At 38.5% G+C, this 22,427-nt stretch overlaps 1 protein-coding gene and 1 long non-coding RNA gene across 4 annotated transcripts in view; one reads left to right on the forward strand and one right to left on the reverse strand.

Annotated features, from left to right (window-relative positions):
- The first annotated feature begins 1,620 nt into the window (after positions 1–1,620).
- On the forward strand, positions 1,621–20,127 carry LOC133645051 (probable E3 SUMO-protein ligase RNF212). 2 transcript variants are annotated; one of them, XM_062039840.1, is made up of 13 exons: positions 1,621–1,880; positions 2,070–2,188; positions 2,547–2,608; positions 3,350–3,424; positions 4,698–4,754; positions 4,829–4,887; positions 5,343–5,396; positions 10,856–10,914; positions 11,247–11,307; positions 15,028–15,067; positions 15,137–15,191; positions 19,735–19,804; positions 19,882–20,127. In XM_062039840.1, the coding sequence occupies exons 2-13, from the start codon at positions 2,080–2,082 to the stop codon at positions 20,012–20,014; spliced, it is 834 nt and encodes a 277-aa protein (XP_061895824.1). In that variant the 5' UTR covers positions 1,621–1,880; positions 2,070–2,079; the 3' UTR covers positions 20,015–20,127. The 2 variants fall into 2 exon arrangements, with proteins under 2 accessions (XP_061895824.1, XP_061895825.1); XM_062039841.1 differs by having other exon boundaries at positions 3,350–3,394.
- LOC133645055 (uncharacterized) overlaps positions 6,640–22,427 on the reverse strand; it is a 28,083-nt gene continuing 12,295 nt past the window's right edge. For both annotated transcript variants that reach the window (XR_009824887.1, XR_009824886.1), the window contains exon 3: positions 6,640–7,049. This is a non-coding gene — a long non-coding RNA (uncharacterized LOC133645055). The remainder of the gene's footprint in view (positions 7,050–22,427) is intronic.

The raw sequence follows: 22,427 nt of genomic DNA on the forward strand, positions 1-22,427 counted from the left end.
TTTATATTTATTATTTAGGTTAGGGGTAAGGTTGAAATTTTCATTGTATATTAGTGCGACACCCCCTCCCCTTTTAAGAGGGCGGGCAACATGCGCATTCGTATAGTTAGGAGGAGATGCCTCATTGAGCGCAAAAAATTCGTCCGGTTTGAGCCAGGTTTCGCTAAGACCAATGACGTTAAGATTGTTGTCTCTAATGACCTCATTAACCAATAACGCCTTGGGAGACAATGATCTTATGTTTAAAAAGCCCATATTATAGGTATTGGGCTGTTTTGACGAGTTTTTGTTAAGATTATCCGTAGTGGCAATATTAACAATGTTGCGTTTATTATGCGTAGTGCACTTTAAATAGTTTCGACCATATCTAGGAATTGATATGACGGGAATTTTCCGATTGTTTGCTTGGTGCTGCAATAGACTGGACATATCATAATTTGCCACCTCAGTAGAATGCATGTCCACCTCTGACACAGACACAACAGAAAAAACATTATGTGAATTGTGTATTATTCTAAGAGAATTGCTATGCGTACATGGATTATCCAGCCTGGCGCTGGCTAGTTCTAGCTTAACTGACTCCTCACCCGGACTAACAGACATTGTAATTGCCTGTGACCGGGCTTGCTCTAGTGTAGTCAGTCAAGTGAGACTTAAATAGTAGTCTATGTTTCTAGACAGGATGATGGCGCCTTCCTGGTTAGGGTGAAGGCCGTCTCTCATCAGCAAGCCTGGTTTGCCCCAGAAAGAGGGCCAGTTATCAATAAACGTTAGTCCCTGCGTCCTACAGTAGCTAGCCAACCACTTGTTAAGCGAGACTAATCTGCTATATCTCTCATCATTGCCTCTCGCAGGCAGGGGGCCAGAGACAATTACTCGATGCCTGGACATCTTTCTGGCGAGATCACAAGTCCTGGCTATGTTTCTCTTTGTAATCTCTGACTGTCTCATTCTAGTGTCATTGTTCATATGTTGAGTATGAAGGACCACCAAGACAGAATAGCAATATTATCAAGTTATTAAAGCTTGAGGAGACCAGCCCTCACAATGCCATATTTCAGCAGCATCAAGAAGCGGTCGCAAAATCAAAGGGAAAATGTCATGAATTGATTAACGTGGACCCCGACTTAAACAAGTTGAAAAACGTATTCGGGTGTTACCATTTAGTGGTCAATTGTACGGAATATGTACTATACTGTGCTATCTACTAATAAAAGTTTCAATCAATCAAAGCTTATTTAGTACAGCCTTATTGTTATAAACTGATAAGGTAAAAAGGGAGTACATTATACTCCCAATACACATTCCAGCGCCTTCAAGGTAAAACACAGTTTACTAGCTAACAAAAAGGAAAAAGCACAAAGTGTACACATGGAAAAATATTAGCTGCTTTAAACATGACTATGAATAAAGAAGTAACTCTATATAATATATGCATTCTCCACAGAATACATTGTTTTAAATAGCCACTGAGGCAAAGCAGGCAGTATAATGTAAACATACTGGCATTTATATATTTTTTATTTCATTTTAGCTGACTGGAGTCTATTTTTGCTGGACTATAAAACAAAATACATTAATATTTACACGTCTGTCAGGACAATAAGACAGCTAGTTGCTAAACTAGCTAGCAGCTAATATCTGACTGCGTTTTAAATGTGCCATAAACTCGGCTTTAAATCATATATACAGACAAGTTGACGGTAGAAGTAAACTTAGAGGAAACATACAGAAAAGATAATATGGAATGAAATCATCGACCTGTCGGTGTATGTTGCGTGAAACAGATACCAGCTGTGAAGACTGCTACCTTTAGGCTAATTCACGTTAGCTTCACAAGCTAGCCGACATCACTCGACCAGATTGGGTCAAAATAAAAGGTTTGTCTGTTTTCATTCATTAAACATACGTCTGTTGGTCTTGATTAAAGTCGCAGTTTAGAATAAACGTTACACTAATCCGAGTGCGACGCTCCTTTATGTGTATTTGCTGTATACAAACAACAAGTATATATATAGCGTTAGCCGTTAGCAGTGATGCTAGCAATAAATAAATACATCTATTTGCAGGAAATCCAAAATGTCTCAGTGGATCTGCTGCAACTCCTGCTTTTATCCACCCTCCTCAGAGCGCAGACTGGCCCTCACGACGTGCGGGCATGTCATTTGCAGTGTTTGCCACCACAAAGGTATTATAATACAACACTTTAGTTTTTTCTTTTACTTAAATTTGAGCCAACAGAGACCTCTGTTGGACTTCATCTTAAACTACAGAAAGCTCGATGTCCACGTTGTTTATTGTTAGTATCAATCAAAAGTAAGCATTATTATTATTATTAATGCAGCTCTACTGAATACACCTGGTCACAGGTGAGCTGGAGCCTATCCCAGCTGGGTACACTCTGGACTGCTGTCAATCATAGGACATATACATAAACACATATAGATGTTTTTGAGATGTAGCCCTAGAAAACTCACACATGCCAAAAAAAACAAACTGTGACTGTGCTAGCTCCTTTAATGTGTAGTCTATTATTTGTCTTTCAGGTAAACGAGGCGAGTGTTTAATATGCGGTGGCCGATGTCATGTGTCGCCTCTTACTGACCAAGCAAGTATATTATTATTGATGATTTGATTTTGAGTTTATTTTGAACATGCATGCATACAACAAGATACATCACAATTTCCAGTTCGTCTATTCAACATGTTCGAAAAGGAGTAGGAAGAAGCAGAGCTTATTTAATCCTACCGCTTTTCCTTTATATAGCAGTTGCTAAAACTTTTGTTCACTTCCTGTTCTCAATTTATTCACAATATACTCCATAAGTAATGACAATACAAATAAATAAATACATAATAATTGGTGAAGTAAGTTATATTTCATATGGTGAGATGAGTAAGATTATCTAGAAAATGAATGGATGGATGAAATAAATTCAGAATGTTTATCATGGTTCTTCTTTGTACTTTGTAAACTAAGTTTGAAGAGTTTCTTGAAGTGGATAATATTAGTACATTGTTTGATTTCTTTGCTTAATCCATTCCATCATTTAATTCCACATACTGATATGCTGATGGTCTTAAGTGTTGTATGTGCATACAAATGTTTTAAATTACATTTTTGTCCAAGATTATATTTCTCCTCTTTTGTTGAGAAGAATTGTTGTATATTCTTGGGTAGCAGATTATAGTTTGCTTTGTGTATAATTTTAGCTGTTTGCAAATTCACTATGTCATGGAATTTCAGTATTTTTGATTCAATGAATAAAGGGTTTGTATGTTTTGATAAACTACTAACAAATTTTACGATACAGAATAAGAAAAAAAAAATTCTCTTTTTTTTTTCCAGAGCAGCACAGAAGTGAAGGCCCTGTTCTCCAGCATCGACGTCGTGGCAAGCAAATATTTCTCAGAAATCAGCAAAGTTTGCTCATTTTTCTTCTTCCCATTAATATTTGCCGTGGTTTATTTGTATTTAGACCAGGGGTGTCAAACTCATTTTAGATCGGGGGCCAAATGGAGAAAAATCTACTCCCAAGTGGGCCGGACTGGTAAAATCGCGGCACGATAACTTAAAAATAAAGACAACTTCAGATTGTTTTCTTTGTTTAAATATAGAACAAGCACATTCTGAAAATGTACAAATCATAATGTTGTTGTGTTTTTACACTTACATGTTGCGGTTAATAGTATTCTATCTTTATTTGTCGTTATTTATACTTTCTGAATAAATTATGTGATAATGTTCATCAGTCAAGTCATTGGTGTTAATTTTCAATCTATCAAGATAAACAAATACCAAAATCAAATTACAGGATGTTATTTATGTAGTTTGCTCATTTTCCTCGACTAGTGCGTTAACATCGTGCAGTTTTTTTTTTTTTTTTTTACATATGTAGCATAATCTACAAAGATACAAAGAATTGCTATTGCGACATCTAGTGGACACATTTAGAACAGCCGTTTCTTTCATTCAAAAATTTTGGCTCATTTTTACACTTAGCAAACTCATCCCGCGGGCCGGATAAAACCTGTTCGCGGGCCTGATCCGGCCCCCGGGCCGTACGTTTGATACCCCTGAATTAGACACAACATTAGGTGAACCTGCCTCCTTTACTTAAAAATGCCACTTGAACAAAGATAATCATGCAGTTTGATGTAGAGATGTGATGATTGCGAACAAGTTGAGCCTTTTGAACAGCTCATTAATAAAGTGTGAGATGAGAACCAGGTAGAGTAGTACAATTTTGCATTCACATTTTAATCTCGTCAGACATTATTATGTACTATTTGTATATTTTTTTTAAATTTTGATATCATAGTCAATGCAAATGGGATAGGATATGGGCTATGGCACCACCCTATGGAATGTTAATGATGAAAACATGAGCCAAATGAAATTATTACTCATGTTTCAGAATTCCCACCAATCGTGTATGTATATGTTTGAATTATTCGGATCCAAATCTCATTCCTGTGATTGTTTCCTAATAAAAACAAGGTACTTCTAAAATAGTCTTTTAAACGGCTCTTCAAAGAGCCATGATCCCATCTCTAGTCTGATGTGGTCGACAACTGCCCTGCATTATTTCTGAGAGCGGGTTGTCACATTTTGCAGCTAGATTGGATGGTGTACCTAATGTTGTGGTCAGCAGTGTAATGCAGGATGTCACATATTTTGTGTCTTCTGTCTGTAGGTGCACATGTTCCAGGCAAGACATCAGAAAAGGCTGCTGACACACTTCCAGAAAAGGGTGGGACGTCAAAGTTTATGTGCAGCTGACGCTTTTTTGCTAAAGCTTACTGTGTTTGTTTTTTTAAACAACAGAATGAGAAGCTCGAGGAGGTCCTTGTCAAGATGAAGCAGCAAATGCAGCACATGGCCAAGTGAGTTAAATCCTTTAAGATGTAAAGTGGGGGGAAATGAGTGGAAAGTGTTTGATTCACTGCTGATTTGGTATGATATGATCAAATGCTACGCTCCAGCTGCTTGACCATCGTGTGAATTAAGCCACAAAGAGGAAAAACGGACGTGACGTCAATGCAACCCAGCAATAGTGGTCTTTTTCTCCCCAAGCTTCTTGTTGATGGACTTGGCTTGTGGTCTTTTGACAACTCATTGTTCTTGCCCACGATGAGGGAGATGTTTGATTGGAAGAGCGTTAGGGTTTACCGCAATCAAGTACAAACAGGATTATAACCTTTAACATTTTTAATATCCTTAAAACTAACATACCATGAAAGTTCTGGACTGTAAACTGACAAAACCATCATGCTTTCCCTTCTGAATTTTCCTGATTAAAACCTGAACATTTCAAACTATTTATTTTTCTGCACCACAGGAAGATGAACGAACAGAGTGCCTACATTGCCAAGCTGGAGTATTCTCTTCAGAGGTACACAACGATTACTAACACCGATATCGTGATTATGAACAGACCTTATTACACTCGTCTTTCGTTCATAGCTGTTGTGTGAATTTAGGCAAAGTAGTAATTCTTATTTATAAATCAAATATTTTCACAGTCAGAGCATAAGAAATTGTTTACGACCTCAATAATATTTTTACATTATTAAAACCATTTAAACATGAAACAACACCCATATATTCACCTTCACACTCAGTTTACCCAACAAGTAGACATAATAATAGCAAATAAGACATATACTGTATTGTAATACATATAGGTAACATAGACTCACACACACACAGAGCCACCCTTCACTATACAAAGATCACACACTGAGTAGGGACCCGTGATGTAAAATGTCAATTAAAGAATGACAGGGTGCATCATATTAAATTTTACCGCCAAAATATTCCAAGCCCCTTCCTGCTCTGTCCTTGAATATAATGGCACATTTCCCAGTACATTCTCACTGTCCACAGTGGCGCGCAGCATTAGTGCCACGTTAGTAAGTATATATACTGGGTCCAAATCCCAGCCAGAGATGTGTCAGAAACATATGCAAATTTAAGTTTTAATTATGGTAAATTTGTTATTTTGCACTAAACAATAATTCTGCTTCGGGCCCCAATTTATCTGTATACACACAGCTCTCAAACACAACTACTGCCCTATAAAAAAACAACAAGTTGTTCGATGATGATGATCTGCTGTGCGATGCAGTACTTTAGATTTGTAATTTTACGTTCATTCAGCCATATTTATGCTTGAAAATGCCTAATTAAAGCCAACATATGTACATTTTACTTAAATATGCTTATTTTAAAATAGTAATAGGCCGCAGTCAAGTGTGTATATGTTTTTTTATATAAATACATTTGAAAAAAATGTCAAATGAATAACCCTTTGGGGTGAATGAGTGAAGCCGGAAAACTAGAAGTAGCAAAGGGACGACTGTATCAATAATTTCTCTCAACATTTAATTTGGAGTGTTTGTTACTCATGATTAGATGTTATTTTTTTTAGTTTTAGCTTCTCTAATCTTGTTTTCAAGTAGCTGGTTGTTCCCTCTTCTGCCAGTAGATGTCACTCCTGTAACATTTACTGTTGAAGCTGTCAGTCAGTGGGCTGTTCAACTTATAAATGCATATCAGTATCAGTATGTATCTACTTATCATCTTGTTACATTATTGCCCCTGTATTTGATTTTTATACTGTTTTACCATCTACCAACTTATTTAAATAAAAAAGTGAAGTCATGCTTTAAATGTGAGGCCGTGAAATGTTTAAAGTATCACGCCTTCCTAAAAAACAATAATTCAAGTAGGTAAATGTCCTGCATATGCCTTTAACCTGAGGTCACTAAGGTCTTCAGTTGAGTCATATGCTAGGATGTGACTGATAACGTAACTATGACTGTCCTCCACTATGAGTTTACGTAACAGTAAAGTCTTGTGGCAGCGCATCAAATGACCTTGTGCGTACATAACGGCAGTTCCTCTTGGGTCCATCACAGTGTAGTCTTTGTATGGCAGGCGGGTAATCTTTGCAGACATCTTCCAGTTTGTCTCTCTGGAACACCACAGGGATCATCCTGTCAGCCTCTCTCGCTCTGTCTAGTCTTGCTGCACATCTTCACAACTGCAATCAAATAAATGAGAGTCCTCTAAATGTCTTTCTTCGGATATCATTTTTAACAGTGTGGAGCTTATTCGAAATTCTTAAAAGCTGGTGTTGTGGAGGTGGTGACCTCATTGCAAGTCATGTGACCGCACCTTGGTTAAATAAAGTCAACAGATATCACTTACAGACTTTTCTCCTCCTAACCCCTGAAGATATTACTTGTCTGTCTTGAGAGAACATGCGGACGCTTTTCTTTCTGGCCCTTATACCAACAAACTACATCCAAACCGCAACCTTAACCATAGAGCGGTGCCCATTGTTCAGAGTTGTGTATATGGAGACAATGGCCAACTAAACAACAGGCACCATGACCACAAGGACGCACGCATGCAGCTGTGCCCGGATGCATGCAATTTTGATGTTAGTTTTTATGACGAAATAAACCAAAATAATATGTCTATAGATAGTTCTAAACATACTCCAACTCATAAACTTACAATAAAACATGCTTTTACGTCGTCGAAGTATAATTATGCGGCTGTATTTGACGCACTATGCTGCTAAATTCCTGGAGTGTTTCGTGACCAACAGGCCCTATAACAGACACTCGATGGTGCAATAAACGTATAAAAAATACACAGAACGACCAAACTGAACAATAATTTATTACCCTTATTTTGCCAAAATCTCCATTAGCTTCGGACCAACGATCACTGAGAAATTGTGACTTTTGTGTGAAGTATGTCAACTGTGGTGTCTATGTATTTGTATTCATTGTATTTACACTCATTATGTATTATTCTAACTAATCATCACGTGACACCCTCTGAGGAAGGCAACAGTCGAAAAACCGTCAGGTATGGAAGAAAACACACAGGTCTGGTTATAAGAATAACAAATGGCATATTCTAACTAATCTTTCTTTTTTCTGACATGCTAAGTGAATACGTCCTTTAGTTATTTCCCCATATTTCTGCACAATAACTGAGAATTGGTAACACCGGCAAGCAGAAGAGTATGGAGTGATTTTTGGTGCAGAACATATTTTGCTTTAGGACTGCAACTAACGATTCATTTGATAATTGATTAATCTGTTGATTATTACTTCGATTAATCTATTAATAATCGGATAAAAGAGACAAACTACATTTCTATCCTTTCCAGTATTTTATTGAGAAAAAAACAGCATACTGGCACCATACTTATTTTGATTATTGTTTCTCAGCTTTTTGTACATGTTGCAGTTTATAAATAAAGGTTTTCTAAAAAATTAAATAAAAAAATTTAAAAAAATAAATAAATAAAACAAATTGCCTCTGCGCATGCGCATAGCATAGATCCAACGAATCGATGACTAAATTAATCGCCAACTAGTTTTATAATCGATTTTAATCGATTAGCTGTTGCAGCCGTATTTTGCTCTATTCATTATTGAATTTTTTTTGGCGGGGGTATATTTTTTTGAGACTTTCAGTTCACTTTTTCATCTGTTATCACACCCCAAATTTGGTTTATTTCACTCTTTCAATGTCTACTCCTATTTGTATTTTTGTTGTACTTTTCTGCTGCTACCGAACTGCATTATTTTAGTTTTACTGAGATTCAAAGATAGTCTGTTTTTGTCAACCCATCTCTTAAATGTATTCATTTCTTGTTAATTGTATTAGCTTCTGTTTGTTGTCTTCTGAGCAAAACACAGATGTAGAGTCAGAAGTTTACTTGGCACAAGACACTGTAATGGGTGACTCTTCGGTGTTGTTTGCGAACCTTCACTTCCCATACTTGTCTTCTTTCCGTATTGTGGGGAAAGCTTTTACATCGCTTTCCCCAATTCAGCCCCGTGCTGCACAACAGGGCATTTATACACGTCAAAAAACTAACGAGCAAGCGCCACAAACACATGCGATCAGCTCAAAGTTGGTAGTAGTCATGGCAACATAAGCGCCTTTCGACCAATCAGTGAGGAGATCGTCTGAAACCGAGTTGGCCATGCTCTCTCTATACACGACTGTGCCATTGTTGGGCCACCCAAAAAATATCTGTTTCTCAGCTGGGCCAGTGCGGTGCTCAGCTGTATTACACTTTTACACCAGTTGTAGAAGTAATGTCCAATATCAAACAATCAGAAGACTCCGGCTTCCTCCCACCTCCAAAGACATGCACCTGGGGATAGGTTGATTGGCAACACTAAAATTGGCCCTAGTGTGTGAATGTGAGTGTAGTCTGTCTATCTGTGATGAGGTGGCGACTTGTCCAGGGTGTACCCCGCCTACCGCCCGAATGCCGCTGAGATAGGCTCCAGCACCCCCCGCGACCCCAAAAGGGACAAGCGGTGGGAAATGGATGGATGGGTCTGACATTTGGAAATTTGTCACCATCTTGTGGACAATATAAGAAACTCAGATCAGTGACCATGATGTGTACTTTCTTGTCAACACAAGCACAGCACGGCCATCCATTTTCTCCATCCATTTCCTACCGCTTATTCCCTTCGGGGTCGCGGGGGGTGCTGGAGCCTATCTCAGCTACAATCGGGCGGAAGGCGGGGTACATCCTGGACAAGTCGCCACCTCATCGCAGGGCCAACACAGATAGACAGACAACATTCACACTCACATTCACACACTAGGGCCAATTTAGTGTTGCCAATCAACCTATCCTCAGGTGCACGGCCAATTTTTTTTTAACCCAATGCTGCCCCCAGTAAAAAAGTTTGGACACCCCAGATTTACAGTTTTAGAAAATCCAGAATTTCCGGAAATTTTCAGTTTGAGGTTTTCATTGGCTGTAAGCAATAATCATCCATAATCACCAAAATTATACCTAAAGAAGTCTTGAAATATCTTCAGTTGCATGTTATGAGCCTATGTCATAGTTTCATCTTGTAATTTAATTGCTGGTATAAACAAACCTTTGCACAATATTAAAACATTTTTTGTTTCACCTGTAAGAACGTCCACCTCGCTGTGATGTCACAAAGTAGCCAGACTGCAAAACCCAGCGTACAGAGGCATTCAAAAACTACATACCAGCTCACGCCAAAATGTATTATTCTTTATGATTTGACGCTTTGGCATTGTTTAACACAGGGGTGTCAAACCTACGGCTCGCGGGCCGGATAAGGCCCGCAAACAGGTTTTATCCGGCCCGCTGGATGAATTTGCTGAGTATAAAACTTAGCCGAAATTTTTGAATAAAAGGAACAGCTCTTCTAAATGTGTCCACTAGATCCCGCAATAGCAATTATTTGTATCTTTGTAGATGATGCTATATATGTTAAAAAAAATAAACCACATGATGTCAGTGCACCAGTCAAGGAAAATGAGCAAACTACATAAATGACATCCTGTAATTAGATTTTGATATTCTTTTTTTATCGTGATAGATTGAAAATTAACACCAATGAGTTGACTGATGAACATTATCAGATAGTTTATTCAGAAAGTATAAATAACGACAAATAAAGGTAGAATACTACTAACCGCAACATGTAAGTGTAAAAAAAAACAAAAAAACATTATGATTTATACATTTCCAGAATGTGCTTTTTCTATTTTCAAACAATGAAAACAATCTGAAGTTGTCTTTAATTTTAAGTTATCCTGCCATGATTTTACCAGTCCGGCCCCACCTGGGAGTAGATTTTACTCCATGTGGCCCCCCATCTAAAATGAGTTTGACACCCCTAGTTTATTAACACAAGTATCCAACAATCTAGCAACATGTTTAAAAGTCAGAAAGGACGGAATTCATCATGGGCCCCCTTTAAAGTTGAGTTTTGTAAGTCAAACTGATGCACTTTGCTTCTCCCTGCTGCCTTTTAGTGCAACATCAAAGTCTCAGATGAGCCACAGCTCCCAAGCCTCACAGGGACGAAAAGCAGGTAAACCCCAGCACCATCACTCCTCGTCACCATGCACTGCTCAGCGTGTGTGCCATCCTTTCAATCTAATAATGATCTCCTGTATCCAAAATGTTGACACACATGCATGTAATATAGGACCACCCACATGCAGTCAAAATCCCAAGTGAAGAGTGACACAGACAAAACATGTTCCTGTCACACTTGACGACAGGTCCTAATTATAATAATTATTACTGCAATTACCAAAGGTCTTAACTTGTACAGCTGTTGCTTTGTGTGTTTTTGAAACAGCTCGATGTGATTAGTACACTAGTAGTTGACAGTAAGAGTGATTGTTTCTTTGCCTCCAGTGGTCCAGATCCCATTTAATTCTCCTGTGTCGCTCTCCAGACATTCCTCATCCAGCAACATGTGAGTACCATCCCGTCTTTGCACTGCCAAAACATAGGTGCGATTTGACAGTGCAAACACACACAATTCTGGCCGGGCTCAGCCTCATGTCTTATGTTAGCTTTAGCCACTGTAGATCTTTGCTCTGCCCCGGGGCTACACGCACACACACATACACACGCACACACTCTTGTATTTCTTACCTTCTTGAGACCTCCGAAAAAAAGGCCTACCTCTTTAGGACCACCCTTTCTAGATATACACAGATTTGTGTTTACAACATTAATAATAAAAACATACTGTGCAAATATAAAAAAGCTTGTTGTGAAAAACGAGTTGGAATCACAAGAAAAAGGTCCCAATTTCACGAGAAAAAACGTCACAATTTCACAAGAAAAACTTCGAATTTTGCCAGTATTATAATAAAAGTCGGAATTTTACTCAACGTAAGTGAAAATTTTTACAAGAAAAACTGAACATTTGTGCAACATTATGATAAAAGTTGGAATTTTACTCAATAACAGTCGCAATTTTACAACAAAAGCTTAACACTTTGGCAATGTTATGAAAAGAGTCGTAATTTTACTCGACAAAAGTCACAATTTTATAAGAAAACTTTAACATTTTGGCAATGTTATAATAATAATCGGAATTTTACTTGGCAAAATTATGACAAAAGTCATAATTTTACTCAAAACATGTCACTATATTTTCATAATAATCGGAATGACAAAAGTCATAAATGTCACTATTTTACAAGAACAAAAAAAATGGCAATATTGTGATAAAAGTCAGAATTGTATGACAAATGTCACCATTTTGTATTAAAAAGTAATACTTTTACATAAAAGAGTAATCATTTTATGAGAAAATATTGCAATATTACAGAAACAGAAAGAATATGAGAAACTGTTCCCAATTTTACAAGAAAAAAGTTGACACATGAGAAAAAGACTGCTTTTAGTTCTTTTTTTTGTTGTTGATTTTTTTGTTTGTAATTAATTTTTAATCTTCATTATTTACTTCAAGTTATATACATATTTATTTATTTTTTTACTGCGATGAGGTGGCGACTTGTCCAGGGTGTACCCCGCCTTCCGCCCGATTGTAGCTGAGATAGGCTCCAGCGACCCCCGCGGCCCCAAAAGGGACAAGCGGTAGAAAATGGATGGATAGATTTATTTTTTAAATAAATTTTGGCCAAAGGGGGCGCATTTCAATTTCTTACATACACTTGTTATCACATATGTTGGCCAGAGGGGGAGCACTTCCAATGTTTACACACACTTGTTATTACATATATTATTTATATTACATATACACATATATATTATATTATATATATATATATTATATATATTACATACTTGTTCACACCTCCTCATATGGAAGGCACTTTTCCTTGTTGAAGTCTCAAGAAGGGTAAAAATACACACACACACACACACACGCACACACATACACACACCTGAACAAGCGCAGCTTTGCTTGGCTTTAGTCAAGAATCCCTCTTGGGTTTCCCAGACCTCATTGACTCAGGCCCGATTGGCCGGCCAAGTTTTAATAGTGCAAATGTTATCTTATCCTCTGTGACTTTAGATTGTGGCGCTGAGCAAAAACATCATCGGTGACTGATGGCAGATATTATGTCAGCCCCTTCCTGCAGGATTTACTGTTTCTCGCGAGGCAATGCCGGGCCGACGGGAGGCCGAGAGGATGGTTTATTTTTGTTGCTTTACCAAATATTTCTTTTAATTACTGACTCATATTAGTTTGTCTCACTTTCGGTTAGTTTTTAAACTGGCAAAGTTTAAAGCAGCTGTATTTAGGCCCCGTCTACACAAGAATGTCAGAAGGGTAAAATACTGTATCGTTTCGGGCTGCCTTAATCTACATGGCAACAGCATTCTAGGTGCCATGCAGCGACAGTTTTTCAGAATGGGTTCCAGAGAGGGGAAATCTGACAAAGACCGCTAACATTAGCATGCTAACTTTTTTTTAAACTAATTTTGCAGCCGTACACCTAATATAACTTGGTACTTGACATGTGATAGCTGTTAGCATGCTAACTGTTTTAGCCAATTTTACAGAGCCACATAACTTGGTATTTGACATATGCTAGCTGTTAGCATGCTAACATGTTAACTTTTTTAAGCTAATTTTACAGCCGTACACCACTTGGTACTTGACACATGCAAGCTGTTGACATATTAACATGCTAACATTAACATGCTAAGTTTTTTAGCCAACTTTGCAGCCGTACACCTCAGGGTCTTATAACGTGGTATTTGACACATGCTAGCTGTTAGCATGCTAACTTTTTTTTAAATTAATTTTACACCTGTACACCTCAGAATCTTATAACTTGGTACATGACACATGCAAGCTTTTGGCATATTAACATTAGTATGCTAACGTTAATATGCTAAAATTAGCATTTAAACTTTTTAAGCCAATTTTGCAGCCATACACCTCAGAGTCGTATACTGTAACTTGGTACTTGACACGTTAGCTGTTAGCATGCAAACGTTGACTTGCTAAAATTAGCATGCTAACTTTTTTAGCCAACTTTGCAGCCGTATACTTCAGGATCTTATAACGTGGTACTTGACACATGCTAGCTGTTAGCATGCTAACTTTTTTAAAATTAATTTTAGAGCCGTACACCTCAGAATCTTATAACTTGGTACAAAACACATGCTAGCTGTTGGCATATTAACATTAGCCAATGTTAACATGCTAAAATTAGCATGTTAACTTTTTTAAGCCAAATTGGCAGGCAAACACCTCAGAGTCTTATAACTTGGTACTTGACACGTTAGTGATAAGCATGCAAACGTTGACTTTGCTAAAATTATCATGCTAACTTTTTGAGACAATTTTGCAGCCTAAATCAGAGTCTTATAACTTGGTACTTGACACATGCTAGCTGTTAGGTAAAAAAAAATGTGCATGTTAATTTTGCAGCCATACACTTTGGAGTCATATAACTTGGTACTTGACAGATGTTAGCTGTTAGCATGCTGGCATGCTAACGTGAACATGCTATAATTAGCATGTTAACTTTTTAAGCCAACTTTTCAGCCGTACACCTCGGAGTCTTATAACTTGGTACTTGGCACACGCTAGCTGCTAGCATGCTAACTTTTTTTTTAGCTAATTTTACAGCCGTACACCTCAGAATCTTGTAACTTGGTACTTGACACATACTAGTTGTTGGCACATAACCATTAGCTTGCTAATAATAGCATGCTAATTTTTTACCTAATTTTACAGCCGTACACCTCAGAATCTTATAACTTGGTACTTGACACATACTAGTTGTTGGCACATAACCATTAGCTTGCTAATAATAGCATGCTAATTTTTTAACTATTTTGCAGCCGTACACCCCGTAGTATAATAACTTGGTACTTGACACATGCTAACTGTTAGCATGGTCAAGTGGAAAAGCAAACTACTACTCTTTGAAAACGACAACATCGCGACCGAAAGAAGTCTGTTGACCACGCCGCATGTAGGTGTAGCATATGTATTACATCGTTTTCACCCAGGGATGCATTCCCGTCTGGATGTGGTTATTTATTGATCCAACACGTAATTATTCCCGTGTGTACAGGGCCTTAAACAACTTATAAATAAAAATTATGTTATTGTCCAAGTGAGGTAAGAATCTATTTTGTTTGAGCTTAGTAACAATATTGTTGTTTTTTTTTCTGTGAATGTTGTCTCGCCTGACAGCGCTGACCACTTAGAGGGGGATAATCGTCGGTTCAGGAAAGTAAGTCTTTTATATTCATTTCATATTTGTAATAATGTGATTAACTGACTTAATCTCTGTTTGTGTCAGCCTGCCAATGTCCCCAGACTGTCATTGATCAGCCCTCCGCAAAACGGACGCATGGGTTTGTACTTCCTTCATTACGTGCAGCTTTGCAGCATGCGCATGATGTATAACTATGTTTATTCACCAAACTGCTATGGCGCACCAACAAACAAGAATGTAGTATGAATGGCAACAGGTGGCTACACTGGTTAATTTGACAGACAGATACACTATATTGCCAAAAGTATTTGGCCACCCATCCAAATGATCAGAATCAGGTGTCCTAATCACTCGGCCTGGACACACGTGTATAAAATCAAGCACTTGGGCATGGAGACTGTTTCTACAAACATTTGTGAAAGAATGGGCCGCTCTCAGTGATTTCCAGCGTGGAACTGTCATAGGATGCCACCTGTGCAACAAATCCAGTCGTGAAATTTCCTCGCTCCTAAATATTCCAAAGTCAACTGTCGGCTTTACTATAAGTTAATGGAAGAGTTAGGGAACAACAGCAACTCAGCCACGAAGTGGTAGGCCACGTAAACTGACAGAGAGGGGTCAGCGGATGCAGTGGTGTAAAGTTAAAGTACCAATGATTGTCACACACACACTAGGTGTGGTGAAATTATCCTCTGCATTTGACCCATCACCCTTGTTCACCCCCTGGGAGGTGAGGAGAGTAGTGGGCAGCATCGGTGGCCACGCTCAGGAATAATTTTTGGTGATTTAACCCCCAATTCCAACCCTTGACGCTGAGTGCCAAGCAGGGAGGTAATGGGTCCCATTTTTATAGTCTTTGGTATGACTCGGCCGGGGTTTGAACTCACGACCTATCGATCTCAGGGCGGACACTCTAACCACTAGCCCACTGAGTAGCACGTCGCCGCTGGACTCTGGCGCAGTGGAGACGCCTTCTCTGGAGTGATGAGTCACGCTTTTCCATCTGGCAATCTGATGGACTAGTCAGGTTTTGGAGGTTGCCAGGAGAACGGTACATTTCGGACTGCATTGTGACGAGTGTGAAATTTGGTGGAGGAGGAATTATGGTGTGGGGTTGTTTTTCAGGAGTTGGGCTTGGCCGCTTAGTTCCTGTGAAAGGAACTTTGAATGCTCCAGGATACCAAAACATTTTGGACAATTCCATGCTCCCAACCTTGTGAGCAGGCCCCTTCCTCTTCCAACTTGACAGTGCACCAGTGCACAAAGCAAGGTCCATAAAGACATGGATGACCGAGTCTTGTGTGGATGAACTTGACTGGCTTGCACAGAGTCCTGACCTGAACCCAATAGAACACATTTGGGATGAATTAGAACGGAGACTGAGAGCCAGGCCTTCTCGACCAACCAATGTGCTTTTGGAAGAATGGTGGAACATTTTTATAAACACATTCTGCAACCTTGTGGACAGCCTTCCCAGAAGAGTTGAAGCTGTAATAGCTGCAAAAGGTGGACCCACATCATATTGAACCCTATGGAATAGGAATGGGATGACACTTCAAGTTCATATGTGAGTCAAGGCAGGTGGCCAAATACTTTTGGCAATATAGTGTACTTTATTCATCTCTCACCAGTCTGACACTAAAATAACTATGTGATTAGTAATGGGTATAAAATGTGATACTTTTATAGGTATCTATCAAATATCCTTAAATACCGAGTCACGTGACGTCACTTCTGGTTGCGGACTTGGCACAGGCTCTAATTTCTCCACCAAGGGCCACAAAACAAAAAGTCAAAGTATTAGGTGGTAATTTTGATATTTTTATTTGGAAAAAAAAAAAAAGTAAATGCTGACATTACATGTATTTAAAGACAAAACTTAAGGCCTGACTTACTGAAGGTATAAAAAACATGCTGACATTACATATATTTAAAGAAAAAACCTAGGGCCTAATTTACTGAAGGTTTGCGTGTACTAAAACACGCGCAAACCTGATAGCACACACAAAGCTGATCTGCTAAACGTGCACAAAGTGGATTGTGTCTATTGAGTGAGCAGAATAAGGCGTGCAATCAATTTTGCGTCTCTGTCTTCATTAATGCGCAGACTATATGCTGATAATCAAAATGCCCACAGTGCTGGGAGGAGAAGATGCAAATATATTACACAGCAAGCGCAATGTGTTTTGTTAACACTCATCACTGTTTGGCAAGCACTTTTTAGCGTTTTATCAAGCACGTCTGAAATGATTGTGCAAACTGACACACACTCGGTGCTCGAGCAGACGATTGACAGTGAATCCTCCGTCATACATATTTTCATGGTCTGTCACAAATTTAAAAAAAGACATATTGTCTATTCAGCAACATCCTTTTATAATAAGCTGCATCCTGGGCGACTTTAGGGGCTGATTAAAACAAATTCAATTGATGTGTTTTGTTGTCTGCTGTTTTTTTTAATGCAGTTAGTTTTTTCATTTATAATATATACAATTAACATATCTCCTATGTGAAGAAAACTTCTTGCAGCATGCATTTTTGCGTCTTGAGCGGCGTAAGTGCAGCCTCTCTCCTATGAGCACACCTTCAGCGCTATAAAAAAAAGAAAGAAAAAAAAAGTGTTTCTATGTAGATGCACTTTGCACTGTGTCTAAAATGCCCATAAAAAGTGGTACATGTCTCCTGCATGTTTGAAAACATAGCAAACACCACAGGTCGGAGCATGATAAAATGAATGTGCAGTAAATGGTCAAGTGTCTCAGCGGTGATGCCCCGTGTATAAAGTACACTCAAAATGCTCAGTTCAATAAGGCGGTCTGAGTTGTAATACGGTATTCAATGGGCCCCCGGCCCTATAATTAGGAAACTGTGCTAAATAAAACGCTTAATAGTGCCTGCAAAATGATGATGAGTGTTGGTAAATCACATTGCGTGTGCTAAATAAATATATTTGCATCTTCTCCTCCCAGTATTGTGGGCATTTTGAAGATCAGCATATATTTTGCACATTAATGAAGACAGAGACGCAAAATGGATTGCAAACCTTATTCTGTTGACTTAACAGACGCAATCCACGTTGCACACGTTTAGTAGATCAGCTTTGCGTGTGCTATCAGGTTTGCATGTGTTTTAGTACACACAAACCTTCAGTAATCAGGCCCGAAGTGTACTATCATTAGTTATTACAGGGGTATCCAAAGTGCGGTCAGGTGGCCATTTGTGGACCGCAGCTCAAGTTTTGTTGGCCCACATAATATTATCAGAAAAAAACTAAAGTGTAAAAAGACGTAATGTAATGACAAGAAGGTGGATTTGATACTAATAACTATTGATAACACAATTTGTCACTTATAACACAAAGCTGACTCTTAGTTTTGATATATAATTCTGTTTGTAGCATTTCGATCAAATAAATGAATATAAAAATGTCCTCCACATACTTACACTTTTTAAATTTTGTGTCAAATTTTCAGCTTTACATTCTGTCTTTTTGCTCTTTTTTCCTAAATTTTTGCCTTTTTTTTTTCTCCAACAACATGTTGCGAGCCAACTAAACTCGAGCTGCGGGCCACAAATGTCCTCTCGTCTGCTCTTTGGACACCCCTTGTCTATGTCATATTGCAAAGAAAGAAAGCACTCAAGGTTAAGGCTCTACTTTTTTAAAATGTGCTAGCTTGATGCTAATTTACACTGGATATTCCATATGCATGCTACTGATTAGCATCAGGGATTTTACATTGTCATTTCAACACTTTTTGTCAATGAAAACTACAACTAAGATACACGTTACAATCAAATAGCAGGTGGCTAATAAACACAATACTTACAGTATAAATACCTTGTAGGGCTCAACAAAAAATAAGATTAACACATTCAGATTAACAACACACCCCGAACAAATTAAAATGAATGCATACTTAGAGTATGAAAGCAAGCTATAATAACTGGACAGCACAGTTGTCATTATCAGCTCACTGTGAGATGTTATTATGAAACAAATTAACATTTATTATGAGCACACACAAAAGTAGCGAAAAAAGGTATCATTAAGTACATTGGAACTTATACGATAACATATGGGTTCAAATATGAAAGGTACCCATCCCAAACTGGGATTATCAAGCAGACCTTCCTAAATCGCAATATGTGTTCTTGAAAACAAAATATAATTTCCCACGTTCAAAATCGCAGGTGTGTAATCACTCCTCCGTGCAAGGATGCACCTGGTGGCAATATATCCCAATATGCATTGTTTTACATCGTCAAGTCCACTAGCCGCCTCTAAATGGTTGTAATGTGTCCTCCCGTTCGCATAGAAAGTCCGTCTCATGTCCACTTGCCAAGTCAGTTCCCAATAGTCTGCTCGTGAGAAACTGGTCACGTTTCAACAAAGTGAAACATTGTTAGACTAAAGATTGATTCTGCTGTGTTTGATTTGGTTATCTGACCTCTTTAGCGGGGGGCGCTGGAGCCTATCTCAGCTACAATCGGGCGGAAGGCTGGGTACACCCTGGACAAGACTGAGATAGGCTCCAGTGCCCCCCGCGACCCCGAAGGGAATAAGCAGCAGAAAATGGATGGATGGATGGATGGACCTCTTTAGCGAGCTAACCAAAGTAAATACTGTAGGTAAGCCCCTTTTTCTGTGATCAACATTTTATTTGGTTATGTTTTATCCGTAGGCACGGTGTCTCACAGACCGTCCAGCCAGATAACATTGGCCAACCACTCCACATATTCCGCCACAGTCAGGTGACCACCGTCTTCTCACTATTCACTTTTAGCGCGGTTATCAGAAAACTGTCCTGATCACAAGTGTCCTCTTCTAGTGGCTGTCAAAGACCACAGACCAGCCCAAAGTTATCACCTGGACAACTCTCTGGTTGGAACTCTCCCATCTTCCAGACGTCCCAGCCTTTCAGGTGCTCGTCTCTGTCCTCCCTGAGGCACCCTCCTCCTTAGCAGGTGGACGTACACGATCACACTAACCGTCTCTAAGTGGAACTATTTACATATTAGTCTGTGTGCTGAGCATTATGTGGTGTCTGAGTTGATTAAAAGTCTAAAGAAAACAACAGAGGTAGTCCAACTATGCCTAAATATAAATGACAGCGTGCGTTCATACCAGGAGTTTCCAAACTATTTCACACTGAAAAGTCAAAACATGCGGGGGCCATTTTGATATTTTTCATTCTCAATACCTTCAGTGCTCCCCTCTAGTTTGGTCCTAGGGACCTGTAAGTGTGTCAGTCATGAAAATGTAAAAAAAGGTCATATATTATTTTTTTTATTCCACGTCTACATCTGTTGATCAACTTTAGGTAAATCTATTGATATAAAGTTGTTTTTTTTTTTTTAATGTTTTTACGCTTAATGTCAAAACTCTGTTTTTTATGCCCCCCAATACATTTGTAAGTGGAACACTTGATGTGAAGTAATTGGAGCCTTAGGTCAATAATTCATAACACCATTGATTTTAATTCATTATTATTTTTCAAGCAATGGCAGTATTTTTGTTGTTGTTGCTCTCACTAAAATTATTTGGGGATCCAAAAGGGCCCCCCACACATTAAAGTATATAAAATATAAATATCTTAATAATATCTAAATAACATCTAAATAATAAATATGTAAATAATCATAAAAGATCATACTTTTTGTTTTACTTTCAATGCTTAAGTCTTTAGATCAACTTCAGATCTATCCATCGATAATAACATTATATTATTTTTTTATGTTTTTGTTGGTTTGTTTTTTTTGCCCTTTATTTTAAGTGGAATGTTTTGATGTGTAGTAATTGGAGCCTTGCATAAGTCAATAGTTCATAACACCATTGATTTTGATTCATTATTGTTTTTTTAACAATGACAGCTAAAAAAACAAAAACAAAACAGGGAGCATTGGGTTATTAGAGTCATGATACATTTTACCTGTTTGCTTTTTTTAATAATATTTTTCTTTAAAAGTGTTTGTAGCATATGCCACGGGCCGTTAAAAATGATCTGTGGGCTGCAAATGACCCCCGGGCCGCACTTTAGACACCACTGATCTATACAATATGTTGGAACTGTGCTCATAGTTTGCTGTGCATTTCATAATAGTTTAACTTTCCCAGAGGAGTTTTATACGGGAAGAACCCAGCAGCACCTGTTCTATTCATGCAGACAAACTGGGATTACGTGAACAAAACCTGCATTTTACCTGCTTTGACAGAGACATCCAGATGTCAAAGTGGTGCTGAATGAGGAGGCCTTTGGGGTGGCAGCGGTTAACTCTCTTTGTGTGTGAGTGTGTGTGTGTGTGTGTGTGTGCGCGCGTCTGTGAACTCACCTATACAGTAAACGTGTTAAGGTGAGCGCTACAAGTGAAGGCAAAGAGCAAAAGTGTAACTCTTTAGAAACGTGATATCATCCGAAGTCACGGCAGGAAGGAAAAGATGATGGCGGCGGGGACAGTTTGATGCGCTCAGACACGTCCACCAGTCCTCTTTCTTCTTCTATTGTCCTTGCTTGTCAGTCTGCTGAATGCCGTCTATTGAAAGAGCCTCAGGTGTATGTGTGTGTGTGTGTGTGTGTGTGCGTGCGTTCCAGGGCTGTGCATGCCATCGTTCGGCTTTTACCGGCGTGTTATTGCTGTGTGTGTGCGGTTGAATTAACACTATTGTGGAGAGGCAGCAGGCCTGATCCTCCTCTTCTGTGCTCTGCTGGCATTTGAGCTCGTTTCCTGTTTTTTAAGGTCCACTTAGAAAGAAATAGGCTCCCCAAACCCCACTAGAGAGTCACAAGAAGTGACACTGGAAGATAATATGGCGTTTGTTCATTCTAATAAGAGCTAAGGGATGTAAATAAATGCATGCTAACCAGACAAACTTGTAGAATACCTCTTAAAAGGGAACTGCTCTTTTTTGGGAAGTTTTCCTATCGTTCACAATCATTATGAAAGACAAGAACACACGTCTTTTTTTTTTTTTTTAGGATTTTAAAGATGATAAAAATCGTTTGTAAGATGCGGCTCATGGGAGTCCCCATTGTAGCCTTCAAAGCCCTCTAAAAAAACTTCCAAACCCTCCATCAATGTTTTATAAACACACTGCAAGTTTATATATAATGTAGTAACAGACACGCTCATAACAACATGCAATATTTACAATATTTACTGTATTTTGGTTATTTTAATCATTTCAATCCGGAACTGATTTCTTCCGCGCATTGATTTCTGTTTCTATTGCAGCGCACTTCCGACATCTGGCAACAATCGTGTGTTTCTACTGTTTTAATTAGGGTTGCAAAGGGTTGGAAAGTTTCCGGAAATTTACAATGGGAAGTTTGGAAATATTGACCATTTTTTGATTATTCAAAGTTGGACACCGTCCATC

The sequence above is a fragment of the Entelurus aequoreus genome, linkage group LG28 (assembly GCF_033978785.1).
Source record: "Entelurus aequoreus isolate RoL-2023_Sb linkage group LG28, RoL_Eaeq_v1.1, whole genome shotgun sequence".
Classification (NCBI taxonomy): Eukaryota; Metazoa; Chordata; class Actinopteri; order Syngnathiformes; family Syngnathidae; genus Entelurus; species Entelurus aequoreus.

What these genes read in the sequence shown, in the direction of transcription:
- LOC133645051 (XM_062039840.1), top strand. Translation starts at nt 2,080, where the DNA reads ATGTCTCAGTGGATCTGCTGCAACTCCTGCTTTTATCCACCCTCCTCA. An exon ending in CAGTGTTTGCCACCACAAAG is followed by an intron (nt 2,189 to 2,546) that starts GTATTATAATAC and finishes TTTGTCTTTCAG; the next exon opens with GTAAACGAGGCGAGTGTTTA. An exon ending in ATTTCTCAGAAATCAGCAAA is followed by an intron (nt 3,425 to 4,697) that starts GTTTGCTCATTT and finishes TTCTGTCTGTAG; the next exon opens with GTGCACATGTTCCAGGCAAG.